The sequence below is a fragment of the Herpailurus yagouaroundi genome, unplaced genomic scaffold, assembly GCF_014898765.1.
Source record: "Herpailurus yagouaroundi ecotype Mexico unplaced genomic scaffold, PumYag 28, whole genome shotgun sequence".
NCBI lineage: Eukaryota > Metazoa > Chordata > Mammalia > Carnivora > Felidae > Herpailurus > Herpailurus yagouaroundi.
In genome coordinates, this window is record NW_024412376.1 from 104,443,998 (window position 1) to 104,469,248 (window position 25,251).

General features: G+C 39.8%; 1 protein-coding gene across 1 annotated transcript in view; it reads right to left on the reverse strand.

Moving 5' to 3' along the window:
• The window catches only part of FRAS1 (Fraser extracellular matrix complex subunit 1), a 421,505-nt gene that overhangs the window by 251,133 nt on the left and 145,121 nt on the right, over window positions 1–25,251 (reverse strand). Inside the window, exons 3-5 of the mRNA XM_040480456.1 lie at window positions 18,698–18,805; window positions 10,219–10,311; window positions 1,686–1,845 (exon numbers count right to left, since the gene is read on the reverse strand). Coding sequence (XP_040336390.1) covers window positions 1,686–1,845; window positions 10,219–10,311; window positions 18,698–18,805 — 361 coding nt within the window. The remainder of the gene's footprint in view (window positions 1–1,685; window positions 1,846–10,218; window positions 10,312–18,697; window positions 18,806–25,251) is intronic.

The window sequence follows — 25,251 nt, forward strand, 5'->3', positions numbered from 1 at the left end:
CTGATATACATCTGAAGGACCTCATGTCTAAGGTTTTACTAGACAGTAGTAAATGATCCTAACAGCAGCTAGCTCCTCAAAGTCCTGGAAACCTTGCTTCCAAATTCCTTAGAGACTTATGCTATCCCTAACCCCCTTCCAATGAAAGTATATAATCAGTCACTCCTCACAACCCCAGCGCAGTTCTTTCTGCCCACAGATCCTGTCCCTGTGTTTTAATAAAACCACATTTTTTGCACCAAATATGTCTCAAGAATTCTTTCTTGACTGTTCATTCCTGGACCCCGACATCACTGTGAACACTGCCATCTTGCACCCACAGCAGGGACCTGGATGCGGGTGCTAGGGGAGTACATGTGCCCTACGCACCAAGTAGCAGGATGTGGCCTTGGGGTGCCTGTAAGGTCTCCACCCGCCCGGGAAGTATCCCCACGCCTGAAGGAGTAGGACATTAAATCGCAAATTAAAAACTTGACAGTTGAGAAAGACCACAGAAGAAAGACCCACTGCCTTTTGAACAAGGGGCCCTGTATTTTCATTTTGCACCTAGCAAATTATGAAGCTGGCCCTGGCTGATCCTCCAGTCTCTCCAGGCAAAAAGCTTCCAATATGTCTTTCTCATGGAGGCCAAGAAGAAAGCCTCTTAAAGCATAAGAAAGGATCCCACAAACTCAGCCAGCCTACTCACCACCCACAAACTCTGTTGTTCAAGTATTTTTACTTGCAGGGTTATTTGGCCCAAAGCAGCTAGCTGTCAGTCCTCTTCTGGTGGATGACATCTGAAATGTGTGAGGCAAGCATTGTACTTTCATCATTTCCTAAGCATACTTTTTAATCCCTGTAATGGTTCTCCAGAGTAACGGATTGCCAGGAATGGAGTAACAGGGGATGAGAAAGAAACCAGGGTCTTTTCAAAGGGAAAAGGCAAAAATAAGAGTGTAGCTTCCAGGTATTATTAAATAAAAGAATAATTTTTGTAATCATATGCCAGGAGAGGATGTAATGCAGTAATGACAATAATTTGTATTTGTCGTGAAGTATACACTATTTATTTATAAAAATGGGAGCGACATATAGTCCTAAACTGTAATAAAAGGAGGACTTGGACCAAGCATGGACTCCAAGGTAAGGACCTGGAAATGTGCCCCTGGCTTGCTGAACGGGGCCTCGGTCTGTAGGCAGGCATATTCTCCACAGTGAAGGTGCCATAGAGACAAATGAGTTACCGGCTTCTTGCTCTGTGTGTCTTGGAGAAAGATGTTATGTCATTTCAAAGACCAGCCAGCAGAATTAGCGCTAGTGATGCTACATGGAGAAGTGATTTGTTCATTCTTCTCTCTGCCAAGAGGCAGGAGGAACTACGTTGGCCCTTATGGAATCATATCAGAGAATCTCATCCCTCCTCTTTTTCCTTCTTGGGAGCTGCGGATGCAGAGGGATGCATCTGGCCAGCACAAAATAAATAAATCAGAAACTTGCAGAATCCCAAATCTGGAATGGAGCTTGGAGATCAGTTCCAGCCTCACTCTCTGCAACATTGCTTCTGCCAAGTGTAAGGATCCAACTTGGTTCCAGTAAAGAACCGGGTTAGGGGTCTTTGAGCCACACTGAGCAAGAAAAAGTTGGGATGTCACCACATAAACCTCAAAGGCAAAGAGGGTTTCTTTCCAGAAGTTCATACTCACTCCCAGGGCCCACACAGACTGGGCAGCAGCTCCCTTCGGGGATGAATTCCAGCTCCTGCTGTGTGCACAACAGCGGTGGGCATGGCTGGGGCATGCATCGGACTTCCCCATGCGTACACGAGCACACACTGCACGGGGAGGAGGCCCACTCTGTCCCATGCTGGGGTGAGGGGAAAAAAGAATAAGAAGGTTATTGTCAGAATATAGCTTTCATCTGACCAGACAGAAGCAAACCTCTTACACAAATGAAGGACGGTGCTCAGGAGAGATGGAAGAAGGCTCTAGGCTTACAAGGTTAAGACCAGGATTTATAATGTTCCAAGCCAGAGACCAATTAAAAACCTGAATTTTCTTTTCTTTTTAGTATCCCTAAGATTTATATTTGAAAATTTCAGAAATACACAAAAAGAAAATAAAAGGTACCCTAACCCCAGTCATTTAAAAAATTCTATAAAGTCTAAAGTAAAATATACACACATATACATACATATATTTACTGAATTCTTTATAATGGTCCTATTATTTTCAATAGCTCTCACTCTGTTCCTCTTTCTCTCTCTCTTTCTTTCTCTTTTTTTGCCTTTATTTTTTAAAACCCTGATTAGTTCCCATATTCCTCTTTTCCTATCCTTCCTCCTCCCTGTCCCCCTCTGCCTCTCTCCTGCTCCAATAATCTTTAGGTCCTGGGGAAATACGACAGCCAGCAAGAGGCATCTGCTTCAGCCAGCTCTTCCACAAACTACAGAGCCAACTCTGAGCCCATCTACATACACAGAATGCTGCTAATCCACTTCAGTTCGGGATATGATGTTCCCAAAGCTAGCACTGTATCAGTGATCTAACAGATCCCTGTTTTGAGTTCTATGACTTACTGAGTACCAAAAATATTTAAATGAGCCCCCCTCAGATATGATGCAGATTGGGGGTGGTGAACACTGAATATAAAAAGCTACAAATATGTTGATTGCCTGGGAAAGTAGCTGTCAAAATATGGCAGAATGGAATAATGGTGGCCTTTTACAAGATGTGTGTGTGGGGGGAGGGGGAAATAAGTTAAATGAATGAAATTTTCCTCCTATAACATTTTCTTAAATATTTGGAGACTGATTTCCTTTGCCTCTATTAAATGCAACATATGATAACTGATCCAGCACAAATCATGTATAGATTTCTACTAAAAACATCACACATTCCAGGTGCTCAATCACCTAAATATAATCTGGGGATTACAACTGTGCGACTGAGAAGCATAGAAAATAAATGTCCCCTTGCTTCTCAAGCTAGCATCCAGAATAGTTATTCAGCATTCCCAAACACAAAAGAACTCTGTCTTACCTAAACAAGTCAGTACCCCTTTATTCTGCAAATTACAGCCAGGTTGCAAGCAAGCCACGTCTGACGTTACTAATAACCTGTGCTATTATTATAATGATAGTAATAGGCACTCACAGTCATCCAATTATTTGGGAACCAAGTCCTCACCTTACTGTCACGAAGATTACTTTCTTCTAGATGGACTTACTGGAGCACAAGAGAACAATAATGCAAGTATGCATTGAGTCAGATGCATCAAGTGTTTCCTTGGAAGCTCCCAGCTCAGCCCTCCCTGCCTTAGGAACTGTGGGTGAGTGACTTAATCTTTCTAAACCTCAGCTTTCTGGTCTGAAAAACTGAAATGGTATGACAACATCCCCTTCACTGGGTTACTATAAGGATTATATGAGGTAGTTTTTTATTTATTTTTTTTTTTTAATTTTTTTTTTCCAACGTTTATTTTATTTTTGGGACAGAGAGAGACAGAGCATGAACAGGGGAGGGGCAGAGAGAGAGGGAGACACAGAATCGGAAACAGGCTCCAGGCTCTGAGCCATCAGCCCAGAGCCTGACGCGGGGCTTGAACTCACGGACCGCGAGATCGTGACCTGGCTGAAGTCGGACGCTTAACCGACTGCGCCACCCAGGCGCCCCTGAGGTAGTTTTTTAAAGAGCAGGCAAGGGAGAGGAAGGGTGGCAGGTAGAGGGTGCTCAATCCTCTCCCCTCTTTCCACTGTGTTGAGTTCACAGCCTTCCTCCTCCTTTTCACACCCGTGTGCTATCTGTGACCATAGAAATGGACATAAATATCAAGGCCAAGTCCTCTACCACCAATTTTTATTTCTGCTATAATTAAATATAAAATTTCAAATTTAGTACAGCATATAAATGGGCAAGCCCACAACTTGCTAATAAACTATTAACTAATAAAAGATAGGGGGCAAATGACCTTTATACTTTGAAAAGCCTAAGCATAAAAGCAAAGAAAGAAACTGTAAGAGAAAAACTGATAGGTTCTAATGAGTTAAAATTTTATTTTTTTAAGTTTATTTATTTTTGAGAAAGAGAGAGTGTGTGTGTGCACAAGCAGTGGAGGGTCAGAGAGAGAGGGAGACACAGAACCCAAAGCAAGATCCAGGCTCTGAGCTGTCAGCACAGAGCCCGATGCAAGGCTCGAACCCACGAACCATGAGATCATGACATGAGCCGAAGTCAGACGCTTAACCAACTGAGCCACCCAGTCGCCCCTCTAATGAATTAAAATTTTTAAAGTCTGTCAAAAATACATTATAAACAAAGTCAAAAGGCAAACGGCAAGCTGATAAAAATTGGAAATTATATTAATTAGAACTAAACTCTATTATATAAAGTCATTTCCAAGCAGTAAGAAAAAAAAACAACAGAAAACAAGCTTATAGAATATTTAATGCTATAAATTGCAAAGAAATATTAATTAAAATAAAATTGGATAATACTTCTTAATATCAGATATGGGAAGAGTTTAAAATTCATTGTAGTGTTGGTGAAACAGCAGTGGAATGGCATTTTCTCCTTCACAGAGCCTTCCCTCACCACAGCACCTGGAATATTCAGCCAGGTGGGGCCTACCCAGGGTAATCACACCTGAAGAAAGGCGGCACGAGCCGTGATATTCCCACTGGATTTCTCATTAGACACAGACAACTTAAAATTGAATTTTAATGATCACAGATGTCACAGCTTCAATAATCAAAACCTTTAGATGCTTTGCCTGGGTGGCTCGGTCGGTTAAACGTCTGACTTAGGCTCAGGACATGATCTCACACTCCGTGATTTTGAACCCTGCATCAGGATCTGTGCTGACAGCTTCTAGAGCTCAGAGCCTGGAGCCTGCTTTGGATTCTGTCTCCCTCTCTCTCTGCCCCTCCCCTGCTCGCACTCTGTCTCTCTCTCTCAAAAATAAATAAACATTAAAACAAATTTTAAAAAATCTTTAGATGCTTTGACCTACTAATTTCACTTAAAAGAAGTTATCTGAAGAAAATGATCAACAACACACAAAATGTTTAAATATAAGGAATTCCATTTCATTGTTCTTTATGTACCAAAGTTGGAAATATGATCATGAAAATTAGAAGCTATACAAATCCCTAACAATAGGAAATCATGTTCTCCAAGGTGTGCCAGGGAACTATACACAACACGTTATATTTAAAAAGTAAGACATAAACTGTACACACAGTATAATTATAATTACGTAAGAACATATATCTCTATCTATCCATCTCCCCTGCTACCTCCTCTCCAAAAAACTGAGAGAACACCGACAGTGATTTTCATAGCTTGAGAATTACCAATGATGTTTTTTCTGCTTATACACTTTTTTATTTTCCAATTTTCACCATAAACATATTTTTACTTTTGTCGTCAGAAGGCAAATTACTGTTTAAAATATCGAATGAATCATTTATATGTCTTAAATAAACTAAAATGTGAAGGCTGCATATAAAACAGCTTGAAGTGAACTTCTTTATCTATTAAAAGTCAGAAGATTGCTTCTAAACATCTTGACATTTCACTTCATTAAAATAAGAGCTTGTTCTGTTGCTACTAAGAAACACTAACAGTTGTTTCTTAAACATTTGCAATCACACGACCTTTCACACAGAGACCACAAAAATTAATTACAATAACAACCTGTCAATCACCACATTTTTTCATCTGTAAAATGAGAGGGTTGTGTTAGCTAATCTCGTCAGTACCTTCAAGCTCTCTGATGATGTGCATCTATTATCTAACTCAAGAGACATAAAACGAGGCAGGGGATTCTCCCTTCACAATAAGCTTGAAAATTATGGGAATAACAGCAAACACTTGGTGGGGAATCTCCAATGCTTGGTGTCAAAGCCACAGAAGAAGATCCTTAGGGTGATCCAAAGGGCACAGTTTCTCTCTCTCCTCTCTCTGCCCCTCCCCTGCTTGTGTGCTCTCTCTCTCTCTCTCTCTCTCTCTCAAAATAAATAAACATTTTTTTAAAAAAGGGAGGGCGGGAGGGGCGCCTGGGTGGCTCAGTCCGTTAAGCGACCAACTCTTGGTTTCAGCTCAGGTCATGATCTTATGGTTCTTGAGTTGGAGCCCTGCGTCAGATTCTGGGCTGACAGTGTGGAACCTGCTTGGGATTCTCTCTCCCTCTCTCTCTGCCCCTCCCCTGCTTGTGCTCTCTCTTAAAATAAATAAGCATTTAAAAAAATAACAAAGTGCACAGAGTGATGAAGACAAATTGCTCCCACATCTCTCTTGGGAAAAAGTCACATAAGTCCACTCCATTTTCCTCTCCTACACCTATAGCTAAAACAGTGATGTCGCCCTGAGCAGAGGCAGATTAGAGATAAAGGGGCTTGGCACATGCTGATATATACATATATACATTATAATTATAATATAATACAATATAATTATAATTATAGAATTTTACATATATATACATTTATATATAATTTCCTAGTGTTCTCTATACCCATTTACAAAAGCCTCACTTTTTATAAACACTGTGGCAGCAAAGAGAGCTTTGTAAAGTCAAGGAATAATAGATACACAAAGCAATGCCCCCAGATCTGGTTTTAGCTGTGTCATCTTAACCTCATTAATACCTTTTGAAAATATGAGATTTTGACATGGGACAAAAGTGCATTCTGCAGACAACATCTTAAATATATTCTTTTGCATAGCCAACTAATAAGTCGGCCTGGCTGTTGACATAAGTCCAAAGGAAAGATAAGGTCATAAAGTATTTGCCTGGCTTACTGACGGAACAATAAAATAATTTTTCTTTGTATAATTTGTTCCTGTTATGAAGTTATAGATCCAGAATACTAACTATCTGGGAATGTTCAGTGCATATTATAATTACATCCTCTACTTTGAAGAGAACAAGGCTACGGAATTCAATATTCATTTCTTCCTTCACACACATAAATTAGTACTGTTAGCGTCACAGATGGCAAGGCGAGCAGACCTCTCTCCTCTATTCAATCGAATGTGGGCACTAGGGCATCACCACTTTTTCGGTGAATCTCCACACACTATCTTCTCAGACCTGACATTATCTAGTGATGGGATTCAATTAGTAAAAAAGGGAAAGAGAGAGGATTAATGGTCCTCTTCCCTCCCTTTCACAAGCTAATTTGTGGGGCAAAGAACAGGGAAAAGCATTCCAACGCTCTTTAGGAAAACATATTTCAGGCTTGTCTCCCTGAATGGTTGGCAAGGCTGGGCAGAGATCCAAACACTAATTTGAAGGGATAGCTTTCGGGAGGTCATGGATGAAATAGTCCCCCAAATGCTGGCTGTAATAAGCCCGTGTAAGACTCTCAAATAACCTGGAGTCAGCCAAATGGCTCATGTGTTTTCCTCACTCCAGGGAAGATGTCGGGACTTGTCCTGACTTGTTAGAAGGCTGGTTGTGTAATAAGCTGTTTACCCTGCAAACAAAGGTGGTCCTCTAGTGAGGCGAGGCTGTTTCATTAAAGGGTGGCCTCCTCGTGCTGCCCTGGGCTGGACCCATCCTTGACTTTCCTTTGCTTCCTTCAACCCTATTCTCTTGAGACAGTATCACTTCAACTAATTCCCCTCCTGCCACACTTCCTACAGACTCTTGTAAAGCCCTCTCTTAGGAGAAAGTTTTCACCGTGGATCACCATTCTAAAGTCCTTAAAATATCGGGCTATTTTGTAGCTACAGGGAGAGTATCTCCATGACCTGCCCTATGGAATGCAAGCCAGAGGCTAAAGAGAAGATTATTGCTGTTCCATGAGAAAGGAGTGCTCTGGACTGCTTCCTAAGCAAGCAGAAAGGGTCAAAAACAAACAAACAAACAAAAAAACCCCAAAACCCTCTAAGATTCAGGAAAAAAACCTAGTGATACAAGCAACAAGGTGAGAGTTGGAGCAAACCCAGACAAGTATTTAACCCACAAAAGAAAACAAATAATATTAAAAAGGCTTTGGCAAGAATCTAGGAGAAGTGAAAAAAGTGAGAGGAAGGAAGGGCAGAAAGGCAAGAAACATGATCATTTTAACCTTATTAAGACTAAAATTAGGAAATTTTTTTTGTCTCCGCTTAAAAAAATCATTATTCTATCTCTATTTGAAGAAGTAGACCACTAGAGATTTTTTTCCTTCAAAATAGAGTTCCTGAAATTCAGCTTTTTCTCACTTACATCAAGTACCAGAAATATATTTTCTGAGGAGTACGTTTTGAAAGTTGCATATGGGAAAACGACACATGGATATGTTCTTACCCAGTTTAGAGCTTTCCATGTGATGTAATACAGCAGAATGGGGTAGGGGGATGGGGGGAAGAAGGAGGGCTTTCTGAACTCTTCCAGAGAAAGCTAGAGGACAAGAGGATTTCATTTCTTAACTAATCCATCAGCAGATCGGTGGTCCTAGAACCACCCAGCCACATAGGTCGTTGGTCAATGACCAGCATGCCATTGGGACAAGGAGATTGATAAGTTGGAGAAGGCATTTGTTCATTGTTTGAATCCTCCATTGATGTTTACTGAGCACCCACTCTGGGAAAAGTTTAGCGTCAAGTGCCTGGTTAGGTGGGAAGCAAGGAAGATCACTACAAAGATGCAGAAAATACTGTCAATGTTCTCAAGCATCTTAAACCAAGATAAGAAGATTGTGCATGTACAAAAATATAACACAAGAGAACAAATGATAAATGTCATTAAACTACAAAGATTTATTGAATTCTGATTTTCCATGTCCCTAGTATCCTCACTCACTCGAGACGTCTGATTGTCCCCTGACCTTATTTTGGATACTAGGTGCTCCTTCATTTGCGAGATTCAGCTTGGTGCTTTTGACCTTGAACCACACACCTATTCAAATCATTATGACCTGGCATTACTTTCACCACCATTATGCTCTGCAGCACTTTCCATTTCACAGGGGTCCCCTTCGGCAGCAAGGTTTACACCACTCCACATAATGCAGACTGAATTGAGCAGCAAAGGGTGATATGTGGTATGAAGACATTCCCAGCATAGATCCTGCTTGGGTGTCTTTCAGCAACACATTGTGCAGAACTGAAAGAGTGGCTTCCTCAGGTAATTAGGAGACAGTGGCTCAAGGGAGATGATCCTGTCCCACGGGGAAAGTACACTATGCTCACTGAGTTTTAGGTACACACTCTGAATAGCAGCCTAGAGTGGGTATATCAAATCCCACTAACCTGAATGGGCAGAGGCATTAACTTGGGGAGGGGTTTGTATCAGGTGGAAGATGAGGATTAAAAGCAAAGAGCCTCTTTCTACCACATTCAACATCACCTACTGCCTCAGGGTAACGTTTAGGTGTAAGTAAAGATGAACTGAACCCATTCCATTTTCATACGTCCTATAAGAAACCTTGCAATTGTACTTTTTAATCAGTACTTAATGTCTATAAATTAATCCTAAAGGATCTGGTATGACAAAATATAATAAAAGAACTTTAAGATTGATTTCTAGTATTGTGGTTCTAAATGGGGGTAGGTGAGCATTTTGTCCCTTAGGGGAAATTTGTCCATGCCTGCAGACACGTCTGGTTGTCAGGACTTAGGGGTGCTTCCAGCGTCTATATAGAGGGTAAAAATCAGGAATGCTGCTAAATATTCTACAAGGCATAGTTCGGCCCCACCACAAAGCCTAAAATGTCAATAGTGCTGAAGTGTAGAAACCTTACCATAATTGAAAGAGCCTTGAATTAGGAGTAAGAAAACCCAGGTTCTAGGTCAGGTTATACCACTTATTAGTAACAAGACATTGGGCAAGTACCTTAAGCTCTTCACAATTCAACTTTTTCATCTACAATACAGGAGTAATAAGATCTGCCCTATTCACTCACTCAGGGTTGTTTGTAATTATCAAAGGGAAACAATATATGTGATACAGAGACAAGGTGGTAACTTCATTATTCAGCATCACAACTTCTTCAATCAACATTGTCGAACTATGCTTTATAGGCACAAATTCAATCTACAAATATTTACATAGGACCTATGAAATAAGTAGAACCATTTTAATTTTATTCAAGAAACCCAAATGCCTATGGAAAGTCAGATGGGCCTCAGGTCCTCCACAGCCCAGGCAAAGAAAAAAACCTCTCTTGTCAACACAAGTTCAGCATTCAGCTTTCCCTTGTCAATGATCTACAGGCATAGAATCAACCATAGGTCAGAAAACACTTACCGCATAGATTTTCTTTTCATGATGGCAAGATCCGGAAGTCCTCAACACACACTCAGGGCAGCACTGGTTGGCAGCTATTTGAAGCACTTCTCCCTGAGCATTTAAAAACAGCTCAGTGTAAAACAGCAGCAGGAAACACACTCACAGTGGCTCATGGGACCCCAAGTCATCTCAGATACACTAAATTTCATGAGTTTCCACGGGTGACAACAGACGGGATAAACCAAATAAACTGACAAAAAGGATTCTCTCTGTCAAGATGAGCTTTTCTCAAAGTTAAAACGAACCCCCCTGTGAAAGCAATTTCCTTGAAAATTGTCTACACCTCTTCACATGTAATGAAGTGGAGAATTTTATTCGCTAGAAATGTTCCATCTGAGTGTCACACAAGAAAAGAAGTTGGGGTGAGAGAAGAGCTGTATCTCCCTGAAAAGTTTGTTTCCCTCTGCTGAGAAGAGAAGACTTGGGATGAGGGTGGGGGTGGGGTGGCCACAGAACTGGCAGGTCTTCTAGCTACCCGTGGAGGCCTGCTGCAGCCGGTGGGGGGGGGGGGGGGGGAGGGGGATGAAGTTCTGATGTTCACTTCTACTGAACAGAGTAGCAAGGCACATGGGGCAGGGGACTGACAAAGCTGAGAGAGGAAACAGCATTGTTGTGAAGGTATCACGTGTACTGCAGAGAGCCAGCTAGAGTTCCTGGACTCCAATAAAGATCTACATTGTTTTTCAGGGCTACTGTAATTCGAATAGTGTTTCCTATCGAGATGCGATACTATCAAAGGAACGGGCTACCACATGATATCCCGGGATCTCCTGGGAAGTTGTCATGTTAACTAACCATCCATTTGCCACTGTGAAGACTCCATCTATCCAAGCGTTATTAAAACTGTGGAGCAAAGAGCATATGTTTGTCTTTGGGGCCCAGTGATCCTCTGACTCATCTTGCTTTTCCACTTAGAAATCTTAGCATTTCAACAAGTCTTAAAGAAGTGACAGACTGGGCAATGAGTGATTTTGACCAAAAATGGTAAGAGAGCCTGCATTAGCCAGGAAATCACAGCTTGTCCACAGAATAAAAGTCTACAAAGAATTCATCCAGTAGAATGAAAATATGTGTGTGTGTGTGTGTGTGTGTGTGTGTGTGTGTATGCATGCATGCATGTGTGTGTATTAATGTTTCTTTGATATTTGAGGTTTCTTCCATTTAAAAAAATGTACCTACAAGAGAATTCTAATTTTATGTAACTACATCCACAAGAGTGGGTGAGAAATGGGACTAAGATTTTACCACTGTTAATCCACAAGACAGATAAATACAATTTTATCTAGCAACAGTGATCACCAAATGCCTCCTATTCGCTTGACAAGAGATAAAATATACAATATGGGGTTTTATAAAATTGTTCATACTATGCAACATTAGTGACTTTTCAAAACAGTGCTCTCTGAACCCAAAAGGAAACTACACTTGTCTGATTTTCATAGTAAACTGTAGAAAACATATTAGCCTAATTTGCATTAAGAATTTCACACAGATAGAAAATAAGGTAATCCAAGTGTTGTTTATATTCTAACATGGAAGCAGGGAGCAAGGAAGAAAGGCGGATAAAATCAAGGACCATTTTATGCACCCAAATTAGTTTTGTTTTCTATAAAAACTGATTTTTCAGACTGGCCCTCAAAACTCATTTCATAATATAATATTATTTATTTGTGAACATCAGTGGGGGGCCCCAGCTTGAGTCTAACTATTGAACTTGTGGTAGAACATAAAAGAGGTGATTGGGTCTAAAGGAAGAGCAAAAGATTTTGCATGTGGGCGCTTAGAGAAGGAGAGACAGAGTTCTTGCTTCGTGACCATGTAACCTTACATAGCCCTGTGAGCTGTGAGCTGCATGGAACACATAAACCTAGGGTTTGCATTGAGGAACAGTGGGAAGTAACTGTATGCGCAAGAGACATCAGTGAAAATTGCTAGGGTTTCTGGGCAAGATTACTTGCATAGGATCTACAAAAATCAACCAACAATAATTATGATGATCATTTGGTAAAGATAGCTAACACTTAACTGAGTACTTAGAATAGCCAGGTACTCTTGTAAGCATATACATGTATGTGCATATACATATACATATATGTGTGTATGTATGTCTATATATGTATTATGTTTGCATATACACAATATATGATTCTCACAATTTAATTAGGTAAATAGTATTATTAGCTGCATTGAGGCTTGCAGCCGAAACCCCACATGTAATATGGTGTTCCCTTGCATGGTATTGCCCTCCTCTATACATATATATTCTCCAGAAATCCTGAGGAGAGGATTGGTCCCCACAGGACTGGGTTAAATAATTAAGGTTCTAAATACCTCTGTTCTCTTTTTCTCAATATTTTTCTGTCTCTGTCTTTCTCCTTATTCCTAGGTAGCTAGCTCTCCAGCTAGCTATTCTAGATAGATATAGGAACTGGATATAGAATCTGTTAAGTATGGATAGGATGGATGGATAGATAGATAGATAGATAAATTGACAGAAAAAGAGGGAACATGTATCAGAATTTCCATTGACAATAGATTATTTCCAGTCAATCTATGAGTAAAACAAATTGTAAAAGGACTTTTAAACATTTTTTTTTTAATTTTTTTTTTCAACGTTTATTTATTTTTGGGACAGAGAGAGACAGAGCATGAACGGGGGAGGGGCAGAGAGAGAGGGAGACACAGAATCGGAAACAGGCTCCAGGCTCTGAGCCATCAGCCCAGAGCCCGACGCGGGGCTCGAACTCACGGACCGCGAGATCGTGACCTGGCTGAAGTCGGACGCTTAACCGACTGCGCCACCCAGGCGCCCCAGGACTTTTAAACATTTTTAAAAGATGAGAGTAACAAAAGTTATTTATTAATAATAATAACTTAGGGTACAATGGTGATTCATTACCCTGTGCCGTGAACTAATGTAAGTATACCACAGCAGATTTGAATGACAACACATATTGCTGAGAAACACAAAGGAAACCTTAAAAACAACATGGTAGAGTAGAAATTATATTCGGTCATGAGTCAGGGCCTAAAGTATTGTCATGGCTGGACCACTTGCTAGCTCTGTGTCTTTGAGCAAGTGACTAAACCCCTACAGGTCTGTTTCTTTGTCTATAAAATGAGAAAGTCTGACTAAATGAATTCCAAAGGCCTCTTGTAGTTCTATCACTCCATAATCTATTTCATTACTTAAAATAAAGAACCCAAGTGCTCTATGATATACTCACATGATCCTGGAGTAGGAAATTTCTTATGGTTGGATCATTTGGTCCAACCCTCTCATTTTACACAGAAGGAAACTCCTTAGAGTTTCGCAGTCTTCAATTATGTCATTCTTTTTATTACTATCATTCACCAATTTTCTGATCACTCTTTCATACTCACTCACTAAAGACTTGGCTCCGAGGTCACAGTTTCTTTTCTACACTATGTCTAGATATAATTCTGGACAACTTCAATGTCCATGAAACTGGCATTCTATCCCTGTACATTCTTAACCACTTCAATTCAAACAATCCTCCTCTCCGCTTCACTTGAGTCCCCACATGGTCATGGTTGACCTTGGGACCTATCTACACTCCAAATTATTCTATAACAGAAACCTTCAACTCTCTGAATCTGAACCTTCGGGACTTTATCTCTCTCTCACCCTCACTCCCACCATCTCACGTCTTTCAGCAGAACGACACTTTTTTCCCTCGAAGTCATTCAGCTCCCAAATGGCCTCATTTTCCTATTCATGTTAGCCTCAATGCCCAATCCTTACTGTATATTTATTCTTTCTCTCCATTGATATGGAAAAGCCTAATCCAGGATCTATTCCACAATTTGTCATTTCTGGCTAGTAAACATTGATGAGAAAATTATCCCATTATGCAGCTTGGTACCCGCACAGGTTCCTGATGTCCTGCTCCATGGGCCCTTAATATCACGCACACATACTTTACCTCAACCTTGGTCAGTCCCTTTCTCTTCTCAGTGACAGCTCCTAACATCCACTCTCTTTCTGCTCCCAACCAAATCTCAAAATCTTCACAAAGTCAGATTAGATATGAACTACTTCAGTTTCCTGTCCCTTTTTTTACTTACAAATCTAACTATATCTGTATCTGTCCATGTCTCTTTCTTTCCAGTTTTAGAGAATGAGGTTGGCCTCCCTACCCCAACCTCTGGATCCCACACACTCTGCTTCCCAAAAACCACTCCTTCTAATTCATTCATTCTGTCTGTCTTCCCTACCCCATCTCTCATATCATCAGCTTCTCTCTCTCTTCTAGGTCACCACCCTTTTTCCTCCTAGCATGATCATGTCTGTATCATGCTAATATCAAAAAATGAAAACAAAAACAAAACCCTCTCCATTCTCTTGTTTGGTCATTCTGCAAGTATTGACGAAGCGTCGTACACTGTGCTGTTCGATGGGCTGCAATCGTGAAGAAGACATGGTTTTTGCTCTCAAGAAGCTAAGAGTCTGGAGGAGGAAGCAAACAAGTAAATAGGCATTTGCAGTCTACTTAAGAGCTATAAGAAAAGCAGCAACACAGGAAGGCTCAATGGTTAGGGATGAGAGGTTCAAAGAAGCTTCACAAATGACTGGTGTCTGCCTGATGCCCCATTTCTCTCCCTCTAGTCTCAGCAAAGCTCCCTGCAAGAGCAGCCTTTACGTGGCTTCCTTTCCCTACTTTCTATTCACTCAAACTTCTGTGATATAGCTTCCTCTCCCACCACTCTACTGACACCATCTTCAAGGTGGCCTGTGATCAACACTGTTGATACAAACTCCTTCTGGAAACTCTCTACTCTCCTGGCTATCATCATACTGCTCCCTTCTCTGGCCACTTCTTACCTCTTACCTCTTTGACCATGTCTCTTTAATCTTCCTAAGATCCCTCTCTTATGTTCACCTCCTTGTAAATGACTGTGCTCCCCAAATTGCATCCTTGATCTTATACTCTTTCTTCACAAAATCTCTTTATATGAGCTCATTAAATCTAAAGGTTTACACTACTGACTATATGCTAATAATACCCACACAATATTTCCAACCTTGCCTTCTCCTCTAAGCTTTAGACTCATATATGGGCTCCCTTTTTGACATGCCCACCTGGCTTCTCCATGGACATTTCAAACTCAACGTTCCCTAAAGTGAAATCATCATTTCCTCCCAGACAGAATGCTTGTCCTCATTATCACATATTTTCAATATCAGTCAGTGGCTCAGCTAACAAATCATCAAACCATAAATATGGGAGTCATATCTCCTTTTCCTTTCCCTCACTCTTCTAACTTCATTTAGTTCTGCCTAGTTATCCCCTAAATGTTCTTGAACCTGCCCTTTCCTCTTGAGCCCTACACTACTGGCGCTCTGATTCAGGTGCTCATCCCTTCATCTAGATTATTCTCATGGCCTCTGAATTGATCTCCTCATTTCTAATATGCATTATCTTAGAAAAACCAAAGAGATCTTTCTTAAAAGTTGGAAATTATCCCCACATGTCTGAAATCTTCATTAGTAATCTATTATCTTAAAAATAGAACCCCAAGCTCCATAGTACAGCATAGTACAAGGCTTTCCATGACCTCGAACTTACCAACTCTCTAGCCTTATCTCTCATTCATTCATCCAATCGGTCAAAAAATATTTATTGAGAGCCTACCATGTGTCAGGTGCTATTGTAGGTGCTGAGGATATACAGTGAATAAAAGAGACAGTAAACAAGAAGTATCAGTAAAATATATAGTATGTCAGATATTTGTGCCAAGAAGAAAAATAAAGCATGGAGGAGGAATAGGAAATGTGTGGTGGGGTAGAGATTTGCAATGTTTTTCAAGTTTTATTTATTTGTTAATTTAAGAGAGAGAGGGAGTGGGGAAGGGAAAGGAGGACAGAAAATCCCAAGCAGGCTCCATGCTGTCAGCACAGAGCCCAGCATGGGGCCAAACTCACAAACCAAGAGATTATGACCTGAGCCAAAATCAAGATTTGGATGCTTAACCAACTGAGCCACTCAGGTGCCCCGAGATTTGCAATTTATTTTTTATTTTTTTTTTTTTAACGTTTATTTATTTTTGGGACAGAGAGAGACAGAGCATGAACGGGGGAGGGGCAGAGAGAGAGGGAGACACAGAATCGGAAACAGGCTCCAGGCTCTGAGCCATCAGCCCAGAGCCTGACGCGGGGCTCGAACTCACGGACCGCGAGATCGTGACCTGGCTGAAGTCGGACGCTCAACCGACTGTGCCACCCAGGCGCCCCGAGATTTGCAATTTTAAATAGAATGACATTAGTGCAAAACTTAAAGGAGGTAAAGAATCAAGTGATTGACATATATATATATATCTCCAGAGAATGAACAATTTCATCAGGAAAAGCAGTACAAAGGCCCAAATGGCAAAAGTGGGCCTGACATATCCAGGAACACCAAGCAGGCTTGGTGCCTGAAGCAGGGTAAGCAAGGAAGAAAACAGTAGATTAATTAAAGCGGTACAGTAGTACTTTACAGGACACCGTGAGCAGTTACTCTAAGTGAGAAAAGAAGCCATTGGAAGCCATCGGAGGAGTTTAAGGAGAGAACCAACATGATATGGCTTAATTTTTAATAGGATAACGCTGGTTGCTAAATCAAGATTACAGTGAAGAAGCAGATCCAGAAACAGTGAAACATGAGGCTAGAGCGAGAATACAGACAAAAAAATGATAATAGGTAGAACCAGAGCTAAGAGCAGGGAAATTACATTTGGGATCTACGGTTTTATGAAGAAAGCTGGGGAGTTGCTAATGCACTGGATGTGAGATGTAGGAGGTGGTGGGGAGGTCAAGGATGATGCTAAGTGTTCTGGCCTGAGCAACTGGGAGAAAGGAGTTGACATTTACTGAGATGAGAAAAATTAGAAAAGCAAATTGGGAAGGGACAACATCATGTTTGGTATAGAACAGAAGTCAGAAACTTATTTTCTGTAAAGGGCCAGATAATAAATATTTTAGCCTTTGAGGGCCACATTTGGTCTATGTCACAACTACACAACTTTGTCCTTGTGCTATAAAAGCAGCCACAGATAACACATAAACAAATGAGTATGCCTGTGTTTCAACAAAATTTTGTTTATGGACATTAAAATTTAAGTCCATATAATTTTTATACCATGAAATATTGTTGTTTATCTTTTTCCAACCTTTTAAAAATGTAAAAAGTGTTCTTTTGTTATAGGCCATACAAAAACAAATGGCAGGCCAGATTTCATCTGCTGAGCCCTGGTACAGAACACATTTAATTTTCAGCAATATGATCAATATCTTCTAACATCTCATTCCAGGCTTCTTACAGGATACGACAGCTGTTCACGTGCAGCAGAAGAGGGTGTATCTTCATGGCCTTTATATGACCAGCTCAGATTCTGACATAACATGCTAAGCAGCAAAGTAGAGCTCTTTTAGGAGTATTGGCTCCATAAAATAGAAAGCCCCATATTTACAACAAAAGATTATTAAATTTACCAACACTGGATGTACACCCAGCTTCTCAGAAATAAACCCATGAAGAAATTGAGGGCTACACTGAAAGGTAGATAGAACCTTCCCTCCAACGTTAGAAACAAACAGAAACATATTAGCGCTAGATGGCATAAAGTCTCAAGATTCATTATTATGGGGGGGGGGGAGAGAAAGAGAAAAATAAACTGTACCTGCGAAATTGACAGAATGCTTTTTAAAGAAAAAAATTTAGTCTTCTCCACAAAGTTTCAAATGTTCAAATTTGAAGCTTAAGCTTTTTTTTAATAGATTCACTTTAAAAAGAAAAGAGTCAGCACCTGGAAAAAATATTCTAACAGAATAGATGTGTCAGAAAAAAACTGAAAATTTTTAACAAAGGGGAAAGGAGGAAATATCTGTCATATATTTGGTCAACCAGGAGATTTCTCAAGTCAAAGGTCTTAGTGAGCTCAATGGCAGCACAATAATGTCAGTGGGAGAACAAATAGTATTTTTGGAAAATCATCTTCAAGAAGTCAATGATGACTTTCAGTCCATTCAATGGCTTGTAAATGTTGTGGTGATTATCAACAGCTTTGGCACTGGTCAGCCCCAGGGAACTCTCTGGGCAGCAGATGATTAACTGCATAATCATGGTTAGGTTGCTTGAAATCTCCAGGCTTCATATCCTCATCTGTAAAGTGGGGATAAAGATACTTTGCCCCACATGATATTAAATGGGATAACGTTTGTAAACCTTTCACTGAGTGCCTGGTCCAGAGTAAATTCTCAATAAACAGAAATTAAGATATTCTTAGATGTGACGTTAAAATTCTCTTCTGAATTTCGTAAGGCTTCCAGTTAGAGATTGGGATAGATGTCAGAAACAAGCGACTGAAAAGATGAAGAAACCCTAACCTTCTCTGACTTTACCTGTTCATTTAGGATACAATTAGGATGACATACCTTTTCAAAGGCACACTGAGGGTTTCTGCAAACAGCAGGTTTGCAGATAACGATGTTGCCATGGCAACGGCAGTTCTGGCATGAATCAGGCTTCCAAGTTGTGGCATCCTGCAAGGAAGCATAAGCTTTCAGTTAAAAACTGATCAGTCAAGGTATGAGCACAGCGAAGCAGCACCATCAACAGCCCCACAGCCTAAACAATTAAAAAGCAACAGAAAGTCACAGGCACACACAGTGCTTGCTGGGCACTGATTAAACCCCGAGAGGCAATAAAAGCAGTATAATCCATTTCACCAGAGTCAGCCCACGTAGCCAAAAACAAGGGCATGCGGCAGAGAGCTGTCGATACCCAGAGTAAAAAACATCGATTGGCCTGAAACCTCAGGAGGACACGCTGCTCCCTGACTTGAAGTTTCTCTTTGTTGTTAACTAACAGAAACCATCGGAGCATGTTTAAAGGAAAATGACACTTGGACTGGGAGTAACCAGCATCCTAAAAGCAGGATTTGCCAGTAGATAACATCAGCACCTTAGACTTCACTTTCTGTCTCTTGCGTACTGCATATTCTAATGCTCACAGCACAAGGACCTGGGTAAGTAGTTCAATATTTTTGAAGCAGATCAACCAACATATTGAGTAACTATTGTATGCCCAGATGTACACTAAACATATTGGGGTACAAAAGAAGCATGCATATGAGCACAATCCATAAGATTCTGACAAATTATTATGGATTATGAACATGAGGGCCTTTGACTTGAACTGGGATGAGCTGGGACTTCCCCACAAAAAAGCGGAGACCAAGTGGGATAGTTAATGTTACACGTCAACTTGGTTAGGCTGTGGTGTCTTGTTGTTTGGTCAGACACCGCCTACATGTTGCTAAGATATTCTGTAGATGTAATTAACATTTACACTCAGTTGATTCAGTAAAGGAGATTACCTTCAATAACATGATAAGCCTCATCCAATCAGTTGAAGGTCTTTAGAGCAAAAATTGACGTTTCTTGGAGAGGAAGGAATTCAACCTCAACAGTAAAACATGGAATTCTGCCTGAGTTTCCAGGCTACCAGTCTGCCCTACAAATTTCAAAATTTCAGACTCGTGACTGCAACTTCAAATCTTGCCTTAATTTCCAGCCTTCTGGCCTGCCCTACAGATTTTGGACTTGTCAGTCCTCACAACTGCATGAGCCAATTCCATGGAAAAAAAAACCCAAACCCATTTATATATATATATATATATATATATATATCTTTAAAGATACACATATGTCTCCTTTTGGCTCTGTTTCTCTGGAAGACCATGTCTGCCATACCAGTGCTAGTACAGATTTACATGGAGGTGCACAACATTCCCAAGCACTAATGAGGTCATTCTTTCACACTGAAAAATGGTCTTAGAAAATGTGCTTCAAACCCAAAGTCATTTAAGAAACACAAAATATATCTGAGGTAAGGTAACATTCCCAGTGGCTAATTCACAAAAACTCTGAGCCAAAGCAAATGAGTACTAGAACCTGATTTGGAATACCTCTGAATTTCTTTCTTTGTTTTTTTCTTTTATTGTTATAGCACATGCCTCTGAAATTGACAATACTGTGCCAACTACAGTCTCCTCTTAAGCGAAAGAGCAATGACAAGTAGGCAAGGAAAAACAGGTTTCATTCCCTGTAATGTAAACGATGTAATATATGTCCCTTGCTGATTTCGAGAATGCAATATCAGTTTCAAGGTATAGATTAAATAAAAATGACAACTTCACAAAGCCAATGGCCACCATTTATTGACTATTATCTTATGCTGACTTATGCATGACTTTGGGAGCAAGAAGCACTGATAGAGGAGGCATTTGTAGTACTGGAGGTGGGTGGCCTAGTTTGCTTTCCTGACCTCTGCCATCATTCTAGAGGGCTGGGCCCAGCAGAGAGGGAAGTTAGTGCACACTTCTCTGAAAAGCACTGACATGTGTGACAACTCTGTAGTGCTGGCACTATTATTAGGACTATTCCCACTTTACGAATGAGGAAACAAGACATGAGAGGTTGAGTAATTTGCTCAAAATCACAAAACTCTAAGAGATCTAAATACTCAGGGTCAGGAGCCAAGCTGCCTGGATTTGAATCCTGGTGTCACCATTCACAACAGTGAGTCTGTCATTGGGGCGCCTGGGTGGCTTAGTTGGTTCACCCGCTGACTCTTGATTTTGGCTCAGGTCAAGGTCTCAAAGTTTGTGAATTCGAGCCCCATATCAGGCTCTGTGCTGATGGCATGGAGCTTGCTTGGGGTTCTCTCTCTCTCTCTCTCTCTCTCTCTCTCTCTTTCTTTCAATCTCTCTCTCTCTCTCTCTCTCTCTTTCAAAATAAATAAATAAACATTAAAAAACCAAAAAGAACAGTGAGTCTGTTATCAAGTTAACGCGTCTGTGCCTAGAATTTCTTATCTGTAAAGTAGTAATGATAAAGTACTTAACTCATAGGGTTGTTGAAAGGATCAAATGGGATGATGTATCTAAAGAGATCTGAACAGTGCCTAGAATTTACTGAGGGCCTATTAAATGTAATATATTTTTAATCCAAATGCTTTCTAAGATGTCATGATCATTTAGCAAACATCTCCTAAACATTTTCTTTTCTCAGAGTGAGAACAGTCCCATAAGTACCTGACTTCCCCATCTTCTCACATCAGGCCACACAGGTAAAGCAGAGTGAAATTATTATTTAATTAGGACCCTAGGACTGAAAGGATTCAGGACATTGCAGGAGAAGGGAAGAATGAATCCACACATTGATTTTCAAGACTACTTAGGAAATTGGAAAAGTCCCTGTGTCACTGAGCTGACATAACCAGGAATCCATGTCTTCCTTTCATGCAGATATGGGATGGCATTACCACCTCCATGGACTCCCTTCAGCTCAGTACAGCTCTAAGGCACAGTCACCTTCACTCCCTCTAGGCCTGGCATTCTTATGCCAGGGGTCAACTTCTTCTCTGCATGTCAATTATTGTCTCAGAGGCCCCAGACTCTGAAACAGTCCATTATACTTGTTAGCAGCTCTCAGTCACTGCACTTGGCTTACTGAACTTTAAATAGGATCCTCTAAAAACATGGAATCATATTTTACTTTCACTCATAGAAGCATAATTTTTTCCTTATGTTAATTCAAAGTTAAATTTATCTGGGCCCAAGAGGCCTTCCTGAATGTGTTTATGAATCTGTCTTCCCATCAGACTATCACTCTTTAAAGAAGGAGATCTCATTTTATTCCTCTATATATCCCCTTCACCAAGCATGGTTCCCGAGTGCTGGATGAATTAGTTAATGAACAATCCTGAGTACTTGCTAACCCTCAAGAAAGCATCTCTCCCTGAAAATTGAGATATCCCAGTTAGAATGCAAGATCTTGATAAAACAATGTTTAAGTGACAGCACTACAAAATCCCCATAATGTTGATGGCTATTACTTCACTGGAATCAAACCATGTTTGAAAAAATTTTTCTTCATCTGGCCATCGGACTTATCAAAAACTTCCTTATATTGATGTCCTAATAGAGTAAGTAATTTATGGCTAATTTAAAATAAAATGAGCACTTTACCAATGCCTGGATAGATAGCCATATATTTTTCAGGTCTAAAACTTTATGAATCAATTTCTACGGTTCCATAAAATTGCTTTATGAAGGTAGGGATAGGAGAGTTCCTCAATAGCTAAAACTTTGGATAAAGCTATAAAGTCCAAAGAAATAACATTGTAAAGTAAGTTTTACAGATTTTCCATGTTACTGTTGCAATTCTGTTGCTTTATAATCCTTTCTTGCAATCTAACACACTCTGCAAAAGAAGTCTTAAAATAGTTTTTCCCTAGAATATAGATTAAGGTATTAGATTATGACAAACCTAAAAAGCAATCGAAATATAATCTGTTAATCAGTTTATAATATTTTAATAATATATGAATCAAATTCTCTTATAGATAATACAGTGTCTCCATATACAAATATCTTAAAGTGATAGCCAGGTAATTCAAGAAAAATAAATTATTTCACTTGGTTAAGTATTTATTGAACATTTGATTCATGCTAAACATATACAGTGAATATATCCCTCATCAGTACTAAAATTTCTGGGGGGAAATTATTTACAGTATTCTGTAAGAGAAGTTATATCAACTGTCAACATAAATTTTCTTCAATTTGAATAGTATAATAACCCTATTTTAATTATTAATTCGTCTCATTTTAAATTCCCTTGGTTTCTTAGACCAAAAATGAGAAAAAAGAAATAAAGTTCACCCAAAGCTGTGCTTTCAAGTTACAAAATAATATGTAGAATATAATGCCATTTTTATAATAAAAATATACTTATGTGCATGGAAACAAAATATGGAATTATATAAGGTAGTAAGTGAAGGATGGTCATTCTCCAGTATGGACTGTAGGTAACTTTTTGGGTTTTTTTCCCTTTATCCTATCTACAGTTTCTATTCTTTTCAGTAACAAAAATATATAATTTATGTGATTTTTTTTAGCATATTAAAATTTTCTAGAAAAGCCTGACCAGTATAATAGGCATGTATATTTCCCATTTATTCAATAAAATATTTCTTTAAATAAAATAGTTTTACAAAAACCTCAGCTTCTCAAAGCCATCTTTAGGTGACTCAATGCTGGGATACAGAGCTGATGAGAAACTCTCAGGTGGGGGGACATGGACCAGGACCCCTGGCTTCTCTGGGTGGTAGGATAGCTATAGGCAGCTTGGGCATCAGGTCCCTATACACTCATATTCTGGAAGATGGTACAACACTCTCGCTTTTATGAGTTTCTTTTCCTATTTTGATAAATCTTCTTGGCATCAAGAATTACTGATTCTTCTGTCCTTATGTTTAGCCCTTGGGAGACCCAAAGCTTCCTTGAGTCAAATGGGAAGACCTAGCTGGAGATTGCATGGTGAGGGTACAAGTTTGGGACTGACAAATGAAAGCTGTTGGAATCACATTGGAGGAAGTGGGTGCTAACAGTCTCTCCAAGCACCTTCTGGGGAACAAGGTAGCTTGTAACTTGGAGCAAACCAGGCTCCAAAGTGGGGATCTCAAATGAAGATGGTTCAGGATAGGATTGTCATAACTTGATGGCACCAGATCATGCTTTTCTCCTCCTTAAAAAGTTCAAGTGGTAACTTATTTCTCTCCCTGATTTCATTTTCTACCCTCTCTCTGAAACCTTTTTTACCTGGCTCTAGCTATGCTGGCTTTCTTTGCTATTCCTGAAACTACCAAGTATGTTCCCAGCTCAGGGCCTTAGAATGTGCCACTCTCTCTGTTTGGGGTGCTCTTCCCCCCAAACATCACCATGACTTATTCTTTCATTTCATTCAAGTGGCTGCTCAAATACCACCTCCTCAGATAGTATTTTGCACCTATCTATTCCTTTACTTGGTTTTCTTCCTCGTAGTCACCACTTAACATCATATTATACAGTTGTTTACTAATGGTCTTTCCTTTTCCCACTAGAACATAACCCTAAAAGATCAGGAATTTTGTTTGTTTTGTTCACTTCTGTGTCCCTAATGTCTAGAACAGTATCTGCACATAGTAGATGAAACTTACACGATCTTTTAAAATCACCTTTAAAATATAAGGTAGAACAACAACAACAACAAATACGTTGTATTCCCTTTTCTGCCAACCATAGGTAAATGGGATCTGGGCATTGAACTGGCATGTGGGAGGTGGAGCTAAATCAAACTACCTATCACATATTTAACAGGGAGCCATTTATCTAAACTTCTTAAGTTATTCCCAAACCTTCTTGCACTCAGTAAGATTTTTAAAAAATTAATTGTGTTTCCTACTTGTCCTTCAACTCAAGAGAAGGCCATAATATTCAACTGGGTCTCATATCTTCATTTCTGGAGGTTTATTTTCTGACAAGTCTAGTTTTCAGAAAAGATAATCCATAAAAAAAGTTTCGTTGACCCAGCTCCAGTTCAGGCACAGAAATAATGTTCTTGTTTGTCAAGGAACCATAAAGAAACGAATCAATAACTTTCATAAGGTTATTTTAGAGTTCAATTCTTCTCCCCAAGTGCCCTTCCTCAGACAGTTTAGATAAACAATACCTTTTTCATTCAGTCTCATTTTAAAGTTCATGTAAAGCTCTTTATCCAGCCTCAAATAAAAAGAAGCAGAAGACACATATTGTTAAGGAAAGATAGGAGTCCTTATCTTTACATTAAATTCTCTTCTTTCAGGAGGAGCAAATGCCAAATGAGAGAGAAAATGGCAGACCACTTCCTGTCTGAGACCTATTTCAAAAGCTTGCTTCATATAAGGCCCCCTTATGGAGTTTGTTGTTTTCCACACCAAGGACCTAAGTAGTTTCCCATTACTGCATCTTGGAGAGACTAGCTTGTACCTGATGTCTTCCTCCAGCTGTCTTAAAATGATAAACTCAAAGGCACCAGCTATAAGAAAATCAGTTTGGATACAGAAACAACAGCATGAATCACAGATGAAAAGACAGCTGCTACACATAACTGAAAATGTCTTT